We start from the raw sequence: 14,826 nt of genomic DNA, 5'->3' as shown, positions 1-14,826 counted from the left end.
CTCCTCTGAGGGCCCTTCTTTCTTGCAGTAATTCTAAGTTTTCGGTCATCAATGGATTAGAAGCAAAACCAAGTTGTGAAAGGCAGATGACAATATAACATGACAGCAATAGCATAGTAGAAAGTATAGAAAACCATTACATAACAGCACGATCAAGTCTCACAATGGCCCCGATTTTTTAAAAGTGAAAATCTTCATTCCTCTAGCAAATCCACACCTCATGCTGACAAGCCTTTACAAAGCCCCCCACGACTGGAATGTCTTCTAATCCATTTCTTATTTGGAAACAAAACTCTGCATCCCTCCTCACCCAATTCTCTGGGTTCAAGCAAAACCAGTCCAGTGTTCACTTAATACCGAGTCCAAACTGGGCCTCTTCAGTGCCAGTGTGTCTGTTTTGTTGACAGGATTCTCCCAAACCTGCTCTATCGATTAAGATGTTACTGGGTGGGTTGATTCTAGTTTTCCCTTCCACATCTCAACTTCCCTATTAAAGTTTCAATGTCAGTTCAATTAAACCTGGGGCAGCTAGATGGCGCACTGAATAGACCGTTAGCCCTCTTTAGGCACTGAACACGTACTAGTTGTGTGACCCTGGGAAAGTCACTTAACGCCAATTGCCTCAGCATACACAAACACAAAATTTAATGTGAATTTTTGGAGTTTTGCAGAAGCCATAGGCAACAAAGTTTACAAACTTGGAAATGCATAAAATATATGTACTGTTTAATTATCAACACATTTTTTTTTCTACTACCATAATTTAGACTTCTGTGGTACAAAGAGGTGGCTAGTTTTACACAGGTTTTCCAGATTGAGGGACTTTATTCTTTCAGTTTGGTCCAGGCTAAATCCAAAAGGCTGGTTGATAGATAAGACAACTAAATTGGAGTTTCATCTGTTTATCTCATAATAAAGTAATTTTTTTCAGATCATCAGCTCTAATCTTGATTCAGTCTGGTACACCTCAACCCTCCAAACAAGGCAGCTTCCTGATTTCATTCACTGTCAGACAAGCTTTAATAAGTGATTTCTTTTAAGAATCCCCCAACTTTCAGTGCATTTTAAAAGTGACAAAGCTCCTTGTTTCCAATCACCCTGGGAGGTAACACAAATACCATTTTCACTGTTGATTAAACTCATGCTAGGAGAGGCTGTTGCTCAAGTTCACAAAATATGTCCAATAGCATCAAAGCTGGGACTCATACCTGGCACCAAACGACTCTTGGCAAATCCCATGCTAGAATTCAGGTCTAACAACTAAATTATTCTGGGGAATCAGTTATAGTTTCTCAATACCTACAACAAAACAGGACTCTTTGGCTAAGAAATATACACCACAAATTCAAAGGGTCTTATATCGATTTTGAGCCATTTATTCTAATCTGATTTTCCATTTTCAATGAGTTGTTACAGACGAGGATTTTTCTAATGGTTTTATTCTTCCAACCATATTTTAATATACAAAGGCCTCAATCTCTGAAGTACAAGTGATAGCTTATTTTTTGGTCTTCTCTGAAGTTCCTATTTAGAGAAGGAGAGGAAAAAAAAGAATGAGAAACGAGTTATGGCAAAACTCATTTTCTAATATTTCAAATATTTAATTCCCACAAACAGCCCCATTGAAGGAAGGCAGATAGTATGATTACCCTACCATCATTTTGCACAACACTGATGTGATTGATCTGCCTAGCTATGTGACTCAAATAGTGCTCCTTCAATTCCCACACCATTCAAAGACCGTGAGAGCTAAGGAGACCTGTCTTAATTTAGCCATTTAAAAGACTTGTAGAAAGCAACATCCCAAACCAAAGTTCTCAAATTCTTCATGAGCTGGATACAGGTTCTTGAGGAGTTAGCGCCTCCAGACTGGCAGACTTACATTAATAAGCTATCCAGGTCAAGTTTCAAGTTCTCCTGCCTCCCCAGGAAACCATTCCAGGTAAGGGAGTGAGTGCCTGAGCACAAGTAAGCTTCAGTGACTGCCTCTAGGGAGTCCGTAAGTCAGACACCATGTTCCTTGGCCACCATCCTGGATATTATTGCTTCACTTTCTTCAACCTGTCAAAGTAAATGGGCGTTATTAACCCTATCCATACCAGGGCTCTTAGATGCCCCTCCCCACCACCCAAAAACAGTTCACATCATTTACAAGGGTTTCACAAGCCATTCACTGAACCCATCACATCACAGAAGCACAGTTGTGGGCAAAGGTTTCCAGGGCTGGCTGATATACCAGCCAATGTCACATTTCATCCTTAAGCAGAGACAGTTAAATCACTTCTGATATGGCTGCTTAGGGAGAGTGTGGGCTATAGGGGGAAAAAAATGGCAACAAGGAGATGGCAAAGAAAGCTACACTTAAGTGACTTAATGAAGTCTAGGAAGATTCTCAATAGATGAATAAAAATCCAAAAGGCAGGGAATTCGGTTGTTTCCAATCTTGCTTACATACCTACTAGCAAGACATGACTGTGTGCCCAGCTCTGACCCATGGAACGAAATATCTGTGCCACACACCAAGGATTGCAATAGGCATGATTTTAATTTGCTTTTTTTTTTCTCTTGGTTGACTTAAATTGTCAAAAAAAGGAACATTCCACAGGCACATTAGACTTTCAAATGAGCTCTCAACAAGAGGAAGGATGCGGACATGAGCAAAAGGGAGTTACCTCGAATTACAGGACTATTTCCACATATGAACTAGCCAAGAAAGCAGCCTTCGTCTCAGAGGTTTCTCTGTTGGGAGGCACAACACTTCTTTCTCCAGGGACACTGCAGTTTCCATATGCTAGCAGAGAATTCTTAGAACTTGTAAGGCAAGGACAAAGCTAGCTAATAAGTCAATTTCTTTGTTGTTGATTTCTCCTTGTCTACCTTGGAACACTGTACTACTCCAGTTATCACAAGATTGATTCTAGACTAAAATTGTCAATGTTTTGGTACAATGGTGCTGCTCAACGGTTACTGGATTAAACTTGCCACCAGTCCTCTGGCTTCCAAATGAGTTAAGTGACACAAATGCGATTATAGTTAAGGCTCGCCTATTCCACATATCTGGCCATGCAGACAGTGCAACAGGTTGTTATCCTCAAAGAGTGAAGTCATGTTTAATGTACTCAAATGCCAAGACCAGCATGGTTTCTCTTAAATTTCTCAGTTTGGTTTCTGCTGGTCAGAAGTTTTGACTCTCCCGTCAGCCAACTCCTCCACCTACACTCTCTGCCCTGTGGTCTGCTTTGTCACTTGCTGTCAGAACGTCAGACATCCAGCAAAGGGGTGTGTTGTGCATTGAAAGGTAAATGTCAGGAGCACAGTTCATTTCAGACGGTCTTTTAATAGGCTTCGTAAAGCCAAAGAAAACTGTATACAAGAATTCCTTAACCACTTCAAATACAATATCAATGGAATATGCATACTTCTTCCAGTAAAAAAAGGACAATATAAATAAACATTTTCAAGAACCTCTTTTATGGAAAGTTTGCAAGTCTATTTCTGGGTAATTTACAGTATACAGTAAAAATACCTTTATGCAGAGTGAACATACAAGCAGTTTCTCTTTAGATATACCAAGGTGGTCTGCCTCTCCACAAACCCTCACGGCTGCATTCCTACCTTGCTACACTAAAGGAAGGTTACAAAAAGTTGAAGATAACGCACTTAAAAAAAAAAAGCCAAACCTCCACAGCTTGTTCAGCTTCCCGTGAACATTGAATTTAAGGTCCTTTTCTAGCTCAAAGAAAACCGAACCAGGGCCCCCAATTTCACAAGTTTTGTTGTAAAAAGAAAAAAAAAATCAAAATTAAAAAAAAAAAATCAAAAGAAAAAAAACAGTAACAAAAAAGAAAACCACCACACCTTGGCTCATGACGAAAAGAAAAAATAAAATCCGAAGTGCTTTCAAAAATGCTTACAAAAAAAAAAAAAAATACTCGAGAACAGACAAGAGCTTTCTTAAAAGAAAAGTCTAATTAGGCCATCTCATGTCCGAAGCTGTCAGGCTGTGTTTGACAAGATCAGAACTGATAATACTACAAAAGTGAATACAAGTAGATGGGTACTACACAATAACGATTCAGCGAAGCTCCAAAAATCTTTATAAATACAGCCATTGGAAGGACGATCTTGATTCAGGAAGGATTTTTACTCGTTGTGTGTAGCTGAGGACAAGAAGCAGGCACAATTGTAAAGGCACTGAAGCACATGACAAGTTGTAGCATTTCACTCCCCTGAATTACTGCGGAGGCTAGGCCACTACATGATCCTAAGGAGAATCCCCCCCCCATGTCTAAAGCGTGTTAGGACGCTCTGAGGTCTGCATCGTTAGGAGGTCACAGAAGGGGACACTAAAGATGCTTTGCAGCTCCAACTAAGGCCTACACATGCATTAACACTAGGTCAAGTTTTTTTTTTCTTTTTCTTTTCTTTTTTTTTTTTTAGGCAGAAAATGGTTCCTCGCACCAAGACCTGACAGAATGGACTTGTTCCTTACGGGAAAAGCACCGTGATAAGGTCTGAGCGTTGAGAGCCTTAAAATTAACTTCCAGAGATCAGTACAAGGTCATGGAATCAAGATTAAGAGTTCCCACATACATAGTCGGCGTTCCCTTTTGAACCAGGACTTACCATAACTGTCATAGCTGTCTCTGTAAGACCCTCCTGAAGACCGGTCACCATAACCTCCTTGACTCCTGCTGAAAAATCACAAACGATAGAAGAGTTTAGGGTATATCTAAACAACTGGCTGGGCAAATAGGACACCTTCTACACAACTACATTTCCTCAAGCAGTCAATATTAGAAGCACAGATATTCCAGCACTGAGGATTGATGGTTTTATATAAGAAAAAAACTGAGTTATGTCTGCAGTTTGCCAGAGGACCCTCTAAGAGCCCACTACCCTTACCTGCTGCTGTAATAATCTCTGGAACCTCCATATCCCCCGCTTCTTGATTCAAATCTGCTCCCCCCATAACCGCGGTCTCCACCTCCTATAGCAAAGGGTAAAAGTGACTATCAACACCTGCAGCTAAAACCACATCAAGTTGAATAACACGATATAATTTATTACTTTTAACACTTCACCTCTAGAAAATCCACGGCCTCGCCCTCGGCCTCCACGGAAGAAGCCACGGCCACTGGATGAACCTCCTCGGTACCCACGGGACCGGTTTTCTGATGATTTGCCTGCCTGATCAACTCTAATCTGCCGCCCATCAACAGACTGAAAAGCAAAAATTTCCCAAGATTAGCTTTAACATACACAGTAATGGAGATCTGGCATTCCCACTATTTCATTTTATTTATTATTTCCCCCTTTACTAGTTTACTCCCAACTACAAACATGCCTGTCTCTCCCATCCTGAAAAAAATTCTCACCTGATGTTTCTTCCCCACTCTCACCCTCTCTTCTGCTCTTTGTGACTAAACACCTTGAAAAGGCCATTTACAATAGATGCTCCTCACTCTAACCCTTTATAAATTTGCTTCATCTTATCATTCCACCAAAGCTGCTTGCTTCAGTTGCCAATGATCTTTTAATTGCACTCCTCCTGGGTGGCCTTTGCTATGTATTCCTTCAGATCACTCTCTAATTGTAGGTGTCTCCCAGTCCTTGGATCTGCTTCTCTCTCTACTCCTTCACTTGGGTGACACCTCACTAGCTTCCATATATTTAATGACCATCTTTATGCTGATAATTCTCAAATCTACCTATCTTGCCCCCAAATCTCTGCTGAAAGCAGTCTGGATTGATGGTCAAGACCCCTAGATTGTAGTCCTAGTTCCATATCTTTTAACAATTCACTCTCTAGGCCTGATGCTTATTTGTAAAAGGGAAAGTAGTATATATTATTTCTAATGTTCCATCTGGCTCAAATATTTATTCAACATTTATTAAGCACCTGCATGCAGAGCACTATGCTTGGGAGCAACATAGCGTGTATGAGACACTATTCCTGGGGGAAAGGCTAGCTGAAAGATAAATCAATTATAATACAAAGTTATTAATTGCTTAAGCACATAAAAATGCTAGATCTGAGGAAGAAATCAAAAGGATTCTTTTAGAAAATTTGAATTGTGTCTTTACTGGGAAGACATTCTAGTCACAAGAACAGCCTGAACAAAGGTATGAGAAGCAGGAGAGCATTGAGAGTGTTCAAAGACAACAAAGAATAGGCTAATTTGGCACATGAAAAAGAAGTAATATGATATTAAGGCTGGAGAATTAAAAAGCAGCAGCAGATGGTACAAAGCCTTCAATGCCAAACCTTAAGATAAAAAAAAAAATTATTCTTTAATTGGTAGGCAAGAGACCACTGAAAGGCTTCTGAAAGCAGTGATGTAACTAGAAACAAAGAAATTTAGTGAGGTGAAAGAGAGCAAAGTGAGCAAAAGAGAGGTAAAAATGGAGGCAGAAGACCTGATAGGATACTCCTACAATAGTACAAGTGGTAACTGAAATCCCAGATAAGCATCCCAAATCAAGAAGGGAGCTATATTAGTTCTCACCTTTCCATTCATGGCCATCATTGCATCTTTAGCATCATCTATGTTCTCAAATGTGACAAAGCCAAAACCTCTGGATCTCTGAGTCTCCCTGTCTTTCACAACAACAACTGGAAAGAAAAGGAACACTGATTAGTCACATTATAAAAGAAATTAATGACTAACCCAACCAATCCCATCTTTAAATTCTCAAGCAAATAAAACTACCCTAAAATATACTAAAAAATACTTGATCCGAACTTACCTTCAGCAATCTGTCCATACTTTGAGAAGACCTGTTCCAATGACTGCTCATTGGTATCAAAACTCAGTCCACCAACAAAAAGTTTTCCTTCATCTGATGCCATCTTGATCTAATGAAAAAAGAGTTGTTTAGAGTCAAGCTAGTGTATTTTCATTTACATACTATAAACTTCCACAAGACTCTCAATTAACAATTAGGGTGTTGGCTTAGGCACTATTGGGGCCACAACTCTTAGCCTAAAATTGTAATCCCTAGACAACTACTCTTCCCACCTGCTCAAACCCCAGATAAATTTGTAAATAGGAGCTAGAAAGAAGGTAGGTGGGGCAAAAGAGCTGGAATCAGACTTTTTTTTTTTTTTTAAACCCAGTACTGGATGCAAAGCTTCATCTAGTTCACTTAAAATTTCAATCTGAGATCTATGTCTAAATTCCTTTGGATTCATTTTGTCAGATCAAGAGCCCTTTCATGGCTTTCATACGGCCAATCTCTCCCCCTACCCCCCCCCCCCAAAAAAAAAAAAAAAAAAACCTTGAACCTTTTCTCTTGGCCCTGGGCAAAGTTTTCTTCCCAAATCACTCTCTACCATAGCATGAAAGAACATTTATTTGGAAGTCCTAAATTATGACATATAGTTAGAAAGGGCTTTTAAAGTAACTAATTCAATGTGAAATGGAGAAGCTGAGACCAGAAAAATTAAATCATTTGCTCAAAGGTCATACAAGTGTTAAATGAAGGGAACCAAAATCGGCCAAATGGCCTTTGAGGAACCTTCTTGTTCCTTAAAATGACAGCTAGGACGACCCCACGAGACTACTATGGAATAGCAGAAAGGACACAAAATTAAAAATCAGGGAACCCATGGGACGAGCTTTATTATTGAACAGGCTTTGGATATTTAATTTAATCCCACCAGTCTTCCCTAAAATTACTCAATAGCAAGGACCCCAAATTTAGCATTCTTTCCCTTCATTCTGGGTTTCAACCCCAATATTGCCACTTTCTACCTCAGGGACAAATCCCTTTCTTCTTTGGGCCTCAGTTTCCCTTACACAAAAATTAATCCTGAAATTAGATGCAATCCATGAGCACCTCCCCCCAATATCTTTTCAAGGAAACCCCACTACCACTTTATAGGGTGTGTTATGTGTGCGTTTTCATGCTTCGGGTCCAGAAGTGACCAACTGACCTCGAGTTTGCCGCTTTAGTGTGGGTCAATCCCTGGGCCCATCTAGCAGGGAGGCGGGTGGGCGGGGCACCTGGTAGGCCTCAAATGACTCAGGACTGCATGGGGATACTCTGTCCAGGGCCTCAAGCCACTGGGAATTAGGCGCTGACCACGGGGGCTGGGATAGGGTTGGGATAGGGCCACTTCAGGGCCTAGTCTGCTGCCCAAGTCAAGGGGGCCCTACTCAAGATGGCCGCCGACCACGTGGCCCGAAAGACGGCAGGAACATCTTCCCTAAGGAAGAACTAATTCTAGTATCCCTTCGTCTTCCCCTTAAATCAGAGGCCTTCAGTCTAGTTCACTGTACGGTCCAGCCGGAGGCTGCCTCCCTCCTCCTCCTCTTCCTCCTCCTCCCCCTCCTGCCCCCGCTAGCGGCTGCCTTCTTCTGCGCATGCGTGAGGAGCCCCCACCTCGCATCCCTGCGCCATTCCATCCGGGCATCTCAGGCGGTCCCCGCCATTTCGCTAGGCGCCCGCCAAGATTCTCGGCCGCCATTTTGCGGCAAAGCCGCAGAGAGCCCGTCTGCCCTGATGGCCCCCTGGGACACAGCAACGGCAGCACCCTTCCTTCGGCTGTTAGCCGCTGCTGCCGAACCCACCCTGACCCAGCGGGTGGGCCAGTCCTGACCACAGTCCCGTCCCAGGGGGGCGTGCCGGTGCCCAGGCCCGTCTCCGCCCAGGCACCGGGCCGCCCGCCTTCTCCTCCCTTTTGCCTTGCTTCCCTTCCCCCCAGACCTCGACCACCCAGGCCCTTTCAGCTCCGCAGACTCGACCAAGTGGCCGGAGGCGGGCTCCCTCACCGGTGTGTTGGATGGGGCGGGAAGGATAAGCGGTGTCAGCGGACAGACCAGAGCGACCTGAGCCTCCTAACGGGAAAATGAGCGGCGCGCCCAAGAGCTCGGTCTTATATACTCCGCCACGAAGCCACGCCCTATAGCTCCACCCCCCGAGTCCAGAGGGCCAATCGAAGGGACCTAAATCCGGGCACTGATTTATATTCATAGGCTTCGGCGAGCGCTCTCTCCCCTTCCAGCCCCTCCCTGCTCCTCAGAGACTGTGTAAAGGGATTGGTGGGGACCCTGCCTGCCGCTCGTCCGCAGTCCTCCTCCCCTCGGGGTGAAGAGGCCTCTAACCCCAGGCTGCAGAAGAGCGGGGGCGGGAAGACTGACACGGGATTGGAGGCGGGGCTAAAATCACGCCCCCTCCTGGGAGCCTGAGGCGGGGCTGACCCAGTTTGGCGCGCTCTCCCTCCAGCACTGCGGCGGCCGAACAAAGGAGCTGCAGTGAGAACGGAGACCGCCCCCGCCATCTTGGAGGTTTTGGCCCCGCCCCTTTCGAGACCCCGCCTTCTCCCTGCCTTCTCGGCAGTCCCAGACGTCCCGCCCAGAGATACCCGAGCTCCGCCTTTCATGGCCCCCACCAGCCTGAGCCACGGGGAATCACAGCTTCTGCACATCCCCACCCCCAACCCTGCAAAGCCCGCCAACGCGCGGGTGCTCCAGGGTTAAGCCCGGCAAGAGCCCGTAGATCAACCCTTAACCTCCAAGCTAAGCCCCTTACTAACGCCCTGCCCCAATTTCCCCCAATGCTGCCCGGCCCCGCGAACCCCTCCCCCAAATTCCCTGCTCCAACCTCCCCCAATGTTGCAGCTCTGCGGACCTCTCCAGTTCCCTGCTCCAACTTCCTCCAATGTTGCAGCTCTGCGGATCTCTCCAATTCCCTGCTCCAACTTACCCAATGTTGCAGCTCCGCGGACCCCTCCCAGAGGGTTTCCTCTGCCCCAAACTCCCCCAATGCTGCAGAGCCCCGCGGACCCCCCAAACTCCCCAATCTACTTCCCCCAATGCTGCAGGGCAGCAGGGTGGGGAGGATCGCTTCCCAAGTCCCCTAACTCTGTCCTCTCTAGTGTGCCGGGACCCTCAGGGCCACCCCCATCCCGATTAACTCCAGTGCTCCAGGGCGCCCGCAGATCACCCACACCCTAAACCTAACTCCCGCCCCCAGTTGTTCCTAGTCTGCCAACACTCGGTGCTCCACGGGTTACCCTCCCCCCACCCAGGCTGCAAATCCAACCGTGTCCCAACCCACAATACCTGTTCCACGCTCTGCTTCCCTTCCCACCCTGTCCTGGTGGGAAATAGCCCCACAACCAAATCACCCATCTGTAGCTCAAGTGTTCTCCCCCGAGTCCATCCGCACCCCCGCACTTTGTTCCCACACGTTTACTGCTTCTCTCCCCCCCCCCCCCAGTAACCCGAATCCCTCTCATTTACCAGTGCCCCGGTCCCTAACCCTTCCTCGCCTCCTCATCTCGGCGCCCCATCACTCACCAGATTGTCAGTTGCGCCACATCCCGTATCCGAGCCTTTGGTGTCTCTCTGTAGCCCCAGCTCTAATTCTGTGCACGGAAGGGTGCTCCACACTTGGGGCGATGGAACTGAATTCCTTTAGGCCCCCGCCCCCACAGCTCCATGCTCTAAACTCCACCATCCACCTGTCGTGCCCGGACGCGGGACAAACCGGTAAGACTTTAGAAACCGCTTTATTTAAAGTAATGTTGTCATTACATATTTTTCTGGACCTGTGATTTCCTCCTTGCAAGGGGCTACAGAGGACCCGCAGATCTGGTGCTGCAATTTAGGGAGACTTAGAAAATGAACATATGCACTATGTGCCAGAGGCCTTTCGTGGGGCATCCACGTGGAGCCCTCCGGCCGCTCGGCCACACTCTGGGGGCTGGGGCTAGTCCCGAAGCCAGGAAGATGGGAGCCCTAATGCTGCTTCACTTAGCTGTGTGACCCTGGGCGAGTCCTGTCCTCTGTCTCCTCCGCACAGCGGGCAGGATAATAGCGCCAGCCTCCCAGACACTGGGAGCAGAATGGGACGGTTTGTACAGCACAGGCACAGTGAAAACTTTAAGGCTCCATGTAAATGATACATTTAATATGTAAGTGCAAGATCCGCACAAAACGTAGTACAGGGCCAGCCTCAGATTTGACTCTCGCCCCTCTGCTCAGTAATGACCTCCTTTAGGCCATCTCCCAACCGAAGCATTTTCACAGAACTGAATTCTGTCTTCTCCTTGCTTTCCTGGCTTCCTTCAACATCCCACCACAAGAAGCCTGTCCTGGCCCTTGATGTTCACTCCCTTATGGGATACTTCTTGCACTTGGGAATATTCTGCAAAATCAGTGCAATTAGAGAAGCAGAGGGTGGGGGAGGAGGGGAGAAAGAAAAACCTTTGTAGCAACTATTTCTGATAAAAGTCCAACACCTGGAAATACGGAGAACTGATAGGACATAAGACGAGGAACCATTCTCCAATCGTCAATATGATCAGGCAGTTTTCTAATGACGACGGGAAAGAATGTTCCAAATTACTAATAAGAGAAATGTAAATTATAATGCTGAAGTCCCAGCTCATACCTATGGGAATGGCAAAGACAAAAAATGGAAGACAGCAATTGATGGAGGGGCCGTGGTAAGATAGGTAACTGTCTTGGGTTGTAGGTAAAGTTATGAATTAATTGGTCCAGCATTCTGAACTATATACCTCCAAAATCATTGAACTATATACATACTTTTTGGCCAGTGATATTACTAGGTCTATACCCCAAAAAGAGCAGAGTCAGAAATAAAAGACTTAAAATATATAAAAACATATCATGTTCTTATTGTAGAAAAAAAAATTCTGGAAATAAGGCTGCCCATGGAATTGTGGCATGGCTACACAAATTGTGGTTAAGAATGTAATGAAATATTATCCCACAAAAACAATGGTTTGATGTGGAGGATGTGGAGGAAGTGGAGATTTGTGTATTGGGGGACCTGGCTGGCACTGGAAAGGCACATGTTTTGTTGGGAGTTGGCAAATCTAAAAGGTCCCTTGGCTTTCTCCCCGCCCCATGATAGTAAATTTCTCCCTACTGTCCCAAGGTGGGAATTTATTGAGCTAAAAAGTATGAGAACAGGCAATCTCCCTTCTCATTAGAGAGTTCTTAATTGTGTCCTGGGTCCCTTTGGCAGGCAACCCTTCTCAAAATCAAGTTTTCATACGCATAAAATAAAATTATATAGGACTTCAAAGTAAAACAATTATATTGAAATATCTTTATCAAAATAGTTAAAAAGCAAGTTGGCAGATCTTCAGGGTAAGAGGGCCTTTGGATTGGAGGCTGGGCTCCAGGGACTGGTACCAGTCCAACTTGTAATCCCAGGTACAAACGGGGAGTTGGCCCAGCCCCTGTGAGCCCAGCAGTGATTTCTCCAGGTTAGATTTGTATGAACTTGTACAGAGGGAAGTGAGGAGAACCAGAAAAACTATTAACATAATGACCCCATCACAAAGAAAAACAACTTTGAAATATATTGGAACACAGCAGAACACAAGTGTCCAATCATGGTTTCAGAAAACTCAGCAAATATTGGGATGACCCCTTCTTGGCAGAGGGCCATGAACTAGAAGTCCTGAAGGAGATACAAATGTTCAGATGTGATCAATGGGTATAGTTGGCTACATGTGCTTATTAGGGCAGCTAGGTATTACAAGGGATAGAACCCTAATCCTAGAGTCCAGAGGACCTGAATTCAAGTCTAGCCTTACACATCAACTTAGACCTTGCACATGTCACATCACTGTGTTTGCCTCAGTTTCCTCATCTGTAAAATGGGTAGGAGAAGAAATGGCAAACCACTCCAATATCTTTGCCAAGAATCGAGCAGTTCTGAAAACCACTGACCACCACCAACATTTGTTAGAGGAAAGGGTTAGTGGGTAGTTATAAAAATGCAGAGACAGTACTGTGTGCAATCATCCCCTGACAACTCTAAAGGACTTTTGATGGAAAATCCTATCCATACCCAGAGAAGGAACTGATGGGGTCTGAATACAGACTGAAGCATTTTCTTTCTTTTTTTTTTTTTAAACTTTATTTTTCTTGAAGGTTTTTATTTTCATTAGGATGGGAGAACTGTGTTTTCTTTCACAATTTGACTTTTAAGGAAATGTTTTGCATAACTTCACATGTAGTTTCTTAATTGTGGGAGGGGATTAGGGAGAGAACCTAGAATTCAAAAATTTTAAAAATGTAAAAGTTTGAATGTAACTGGTGGAAAATATTAAAATTTTTAAAAATTAAAAATTGCAGAAAGGAGACAACAAAACATTTAAACATACACAAAAAAGGCAAAAATGTGTTTCAAGGTTAGGACACTTTTGTTACTAAATACACTTTTAAAAGTTTGATTTCTTTTTTTTCTGCATATTGAAATGTTTGTTGATGACAATTGAATTATAAAAATACCACAAAGAAATTCATTGTAAGTTATATATTATCAATTTAAAATCAACAACTACTTCAACTCACAAAGGAGAATAAAAATGAAGATTGTGTGGGGATAAAAAACTGTTGGCTTCTGTTATAAAGAAATATGGAATACAGTAGTCCTGGGAGAATTTTTAAATCACAGAGACCAGAGTGATGGTGAGCAGTGTTGTAGGCTGCCACATATGACCAATGAGAAATTTCCAAGGACAGGACTGAAGGATTTCATCAAAAACAACTACAATGGAAAGAGAAGAGGGGCTATTCTTGTGACTAGGTCTAGGTAGATAACTTGAGCATTCCCCTGGTCCCTTCACAGTGTCAGGACAAAATAAGAAAGGCCTTCAGCACATTGGATGGACTCCTTGCAGCAAAATTATGTAAGAATTAGGCTCTTCATTATAGGAGAGAAACTCCCAAATTGATGTGATCTTGCATTTATTTGAGTCTTTGAGCATATAAAACCATGAACTTTAGCTATACACAGCTTTTAGTGTTAAAACACTAAATGAAATTAATTTTAATTTAATGTTAAATCCAGCACTATCTCAGTCTATAAGCTTCTATTAAGTGCCTACTAAGTGCCAGGTGCTATGATAAGCACTGAGTTTACAAATTAAAAAAAAATTTTTTTAAAGAAAGTCTTTTCACAAGGAGCTTATAATTGAATAAGGAAAACAAAAGGAAGCTGAAAAGGAAAGTATTGGAAAACTTAATGGAAAAGTAAAAGTAGTGCCAAAATAGGGCAGCCAGGTGGGCAATAAGATATTCAGAGGTGAGGTCCCTCCTTAGAAGGAGATTTTAGAATTCATGACTGTACCTTCCAATCAGAGGGAGAAATGGTGGTGATAAGTTAGACTTTCAAGATAAGAGGGGATTTTGAAGGATGATGAGGTTTTCCCAATAGTGAGGTTTGTGGAGAAGTGGGGAGTGGAGAAGTCAGAAAAGTCCCAGAGCAGTGCAATCGAGTGAGAAATGATTTCGATAGAAATCTCTAGTTAGATTCTTTTGAGACGATAACCTATGAAACATACCCACAAAATACCACCCAAAGAATAATGACCTTTAAGGAAAGGGTTTTGTTTCAAACTTGGAATAATTTAACTTATTTTTTCCCCCAATTCCATGTAAAGAAATTTTTAACATTTCTTTTTTTTCTAAATATTGAGTTCCAAATTCTCTCTCCTGCCATTTCTCCTCCCTTTGAGAAATCAGACACAATTTGATATACATATGCAATCATGCAAAATATAGTTGTACATTAGCCATGTTGCAAAAGAAAATTCAGACCAAAAAAAGTGAAAAAAAATCTTTTTTTTTTTTTTTTTTTTTTTTACAATATGCTTTGATCTACATTCAGACTGTCAGTTCTTTCACTAAAGGTACATGACATTTTTCTTTGAAAAGCCTTGAGAATTATTTTGGATCCTATTGCTGAGAATAGCTAAATCATTCACAGTTAATCATTGTACAAATTGCTGCTACTGGGTATAATATTCTTGTTCTGCTCATTTCACCTGGCATC

The 14,826-nt window shown here is 43.4% G+C and overlaps 1 protein-coding gene and 1 long non-coding RNA gene across 7 annotated transcripts in view; both read right to left on the bottom strand.

Moving 5' to 3' along the window:
* LOC127545111 (uncharacterized) overlaps window positions 1-14,826 on the bottom strand; it is a 72,345-nt gene that overhangs the window by 33,829 nt on the left and 23,690 nt on the right. The window lies entirely within an intron of this gene.
* On the bottom strand, window positions 1,356-8,877 carry CIRBP (cold inducible RNA binding protein). Of its 6 annotated transcripts, none has more exons than XM_051972179.1 (8): window positions 8,778-8,877; window positions 6,751-6,859; window positions 6,510-6,616; window positions 5,085-5,223; window positions 4,906-4,990; window positions 4,627-4,691; window positions 1,883-2,061; window positions 1,356-1,524 (listed from the first exon to the last, which is right to left on the bottom strand). In XM_051972179.1, exons 2-7 carry the CDS (start codon window positions 6,851-6,853, stop codon window positions 2,057-2,059), a joined length of 504 nt encoding a protein of 167 aa, XP_051828139.1. In that variant the 5' UTR covers window positions 6,854-6,859; window positions 8,778-8,877; the 3' UTR covers window positions 1,356-1,524; window positions 1,883-2,056. The 6 variants fall into 6 exon arrangements, with proteins under 6 accessions (XP_051828139.1, XP_051828138.1, XP_051828137.1 ...); XM_051972178.1 differs by having other exon boundaries at window positions 4,627-4,694; window positions 8,778-8,876; XM_051972177.1 differs by lacking the exons at window positions 1,356-1,524; window positions 1,883-2,061 and adding an exon at window positions 3,318-4,160.

Source organism: Antechinus flavipes, chromosome 1 (genome assembly GCF_016432865.1).
Source record: "Antechinus flavipes isolate AdamAnt ecotype Samford, QLD, Australia chromosome 1, AdamAnt_v2, whole genome shotgun sequence".
Taxonomy (NCBI): domain Eukaryota; kingdom Metazoa; phylum Chordata; class Mammalia; order Dasyuromorphia; family Dasyuridae; genus Antechinus; species Antechinus flavipes.
The sequence above is the reverse complement of the archived record's forward strand: the minus strand, read 5'-3'. Positions and strand labels throughout refer to the sequence as shown.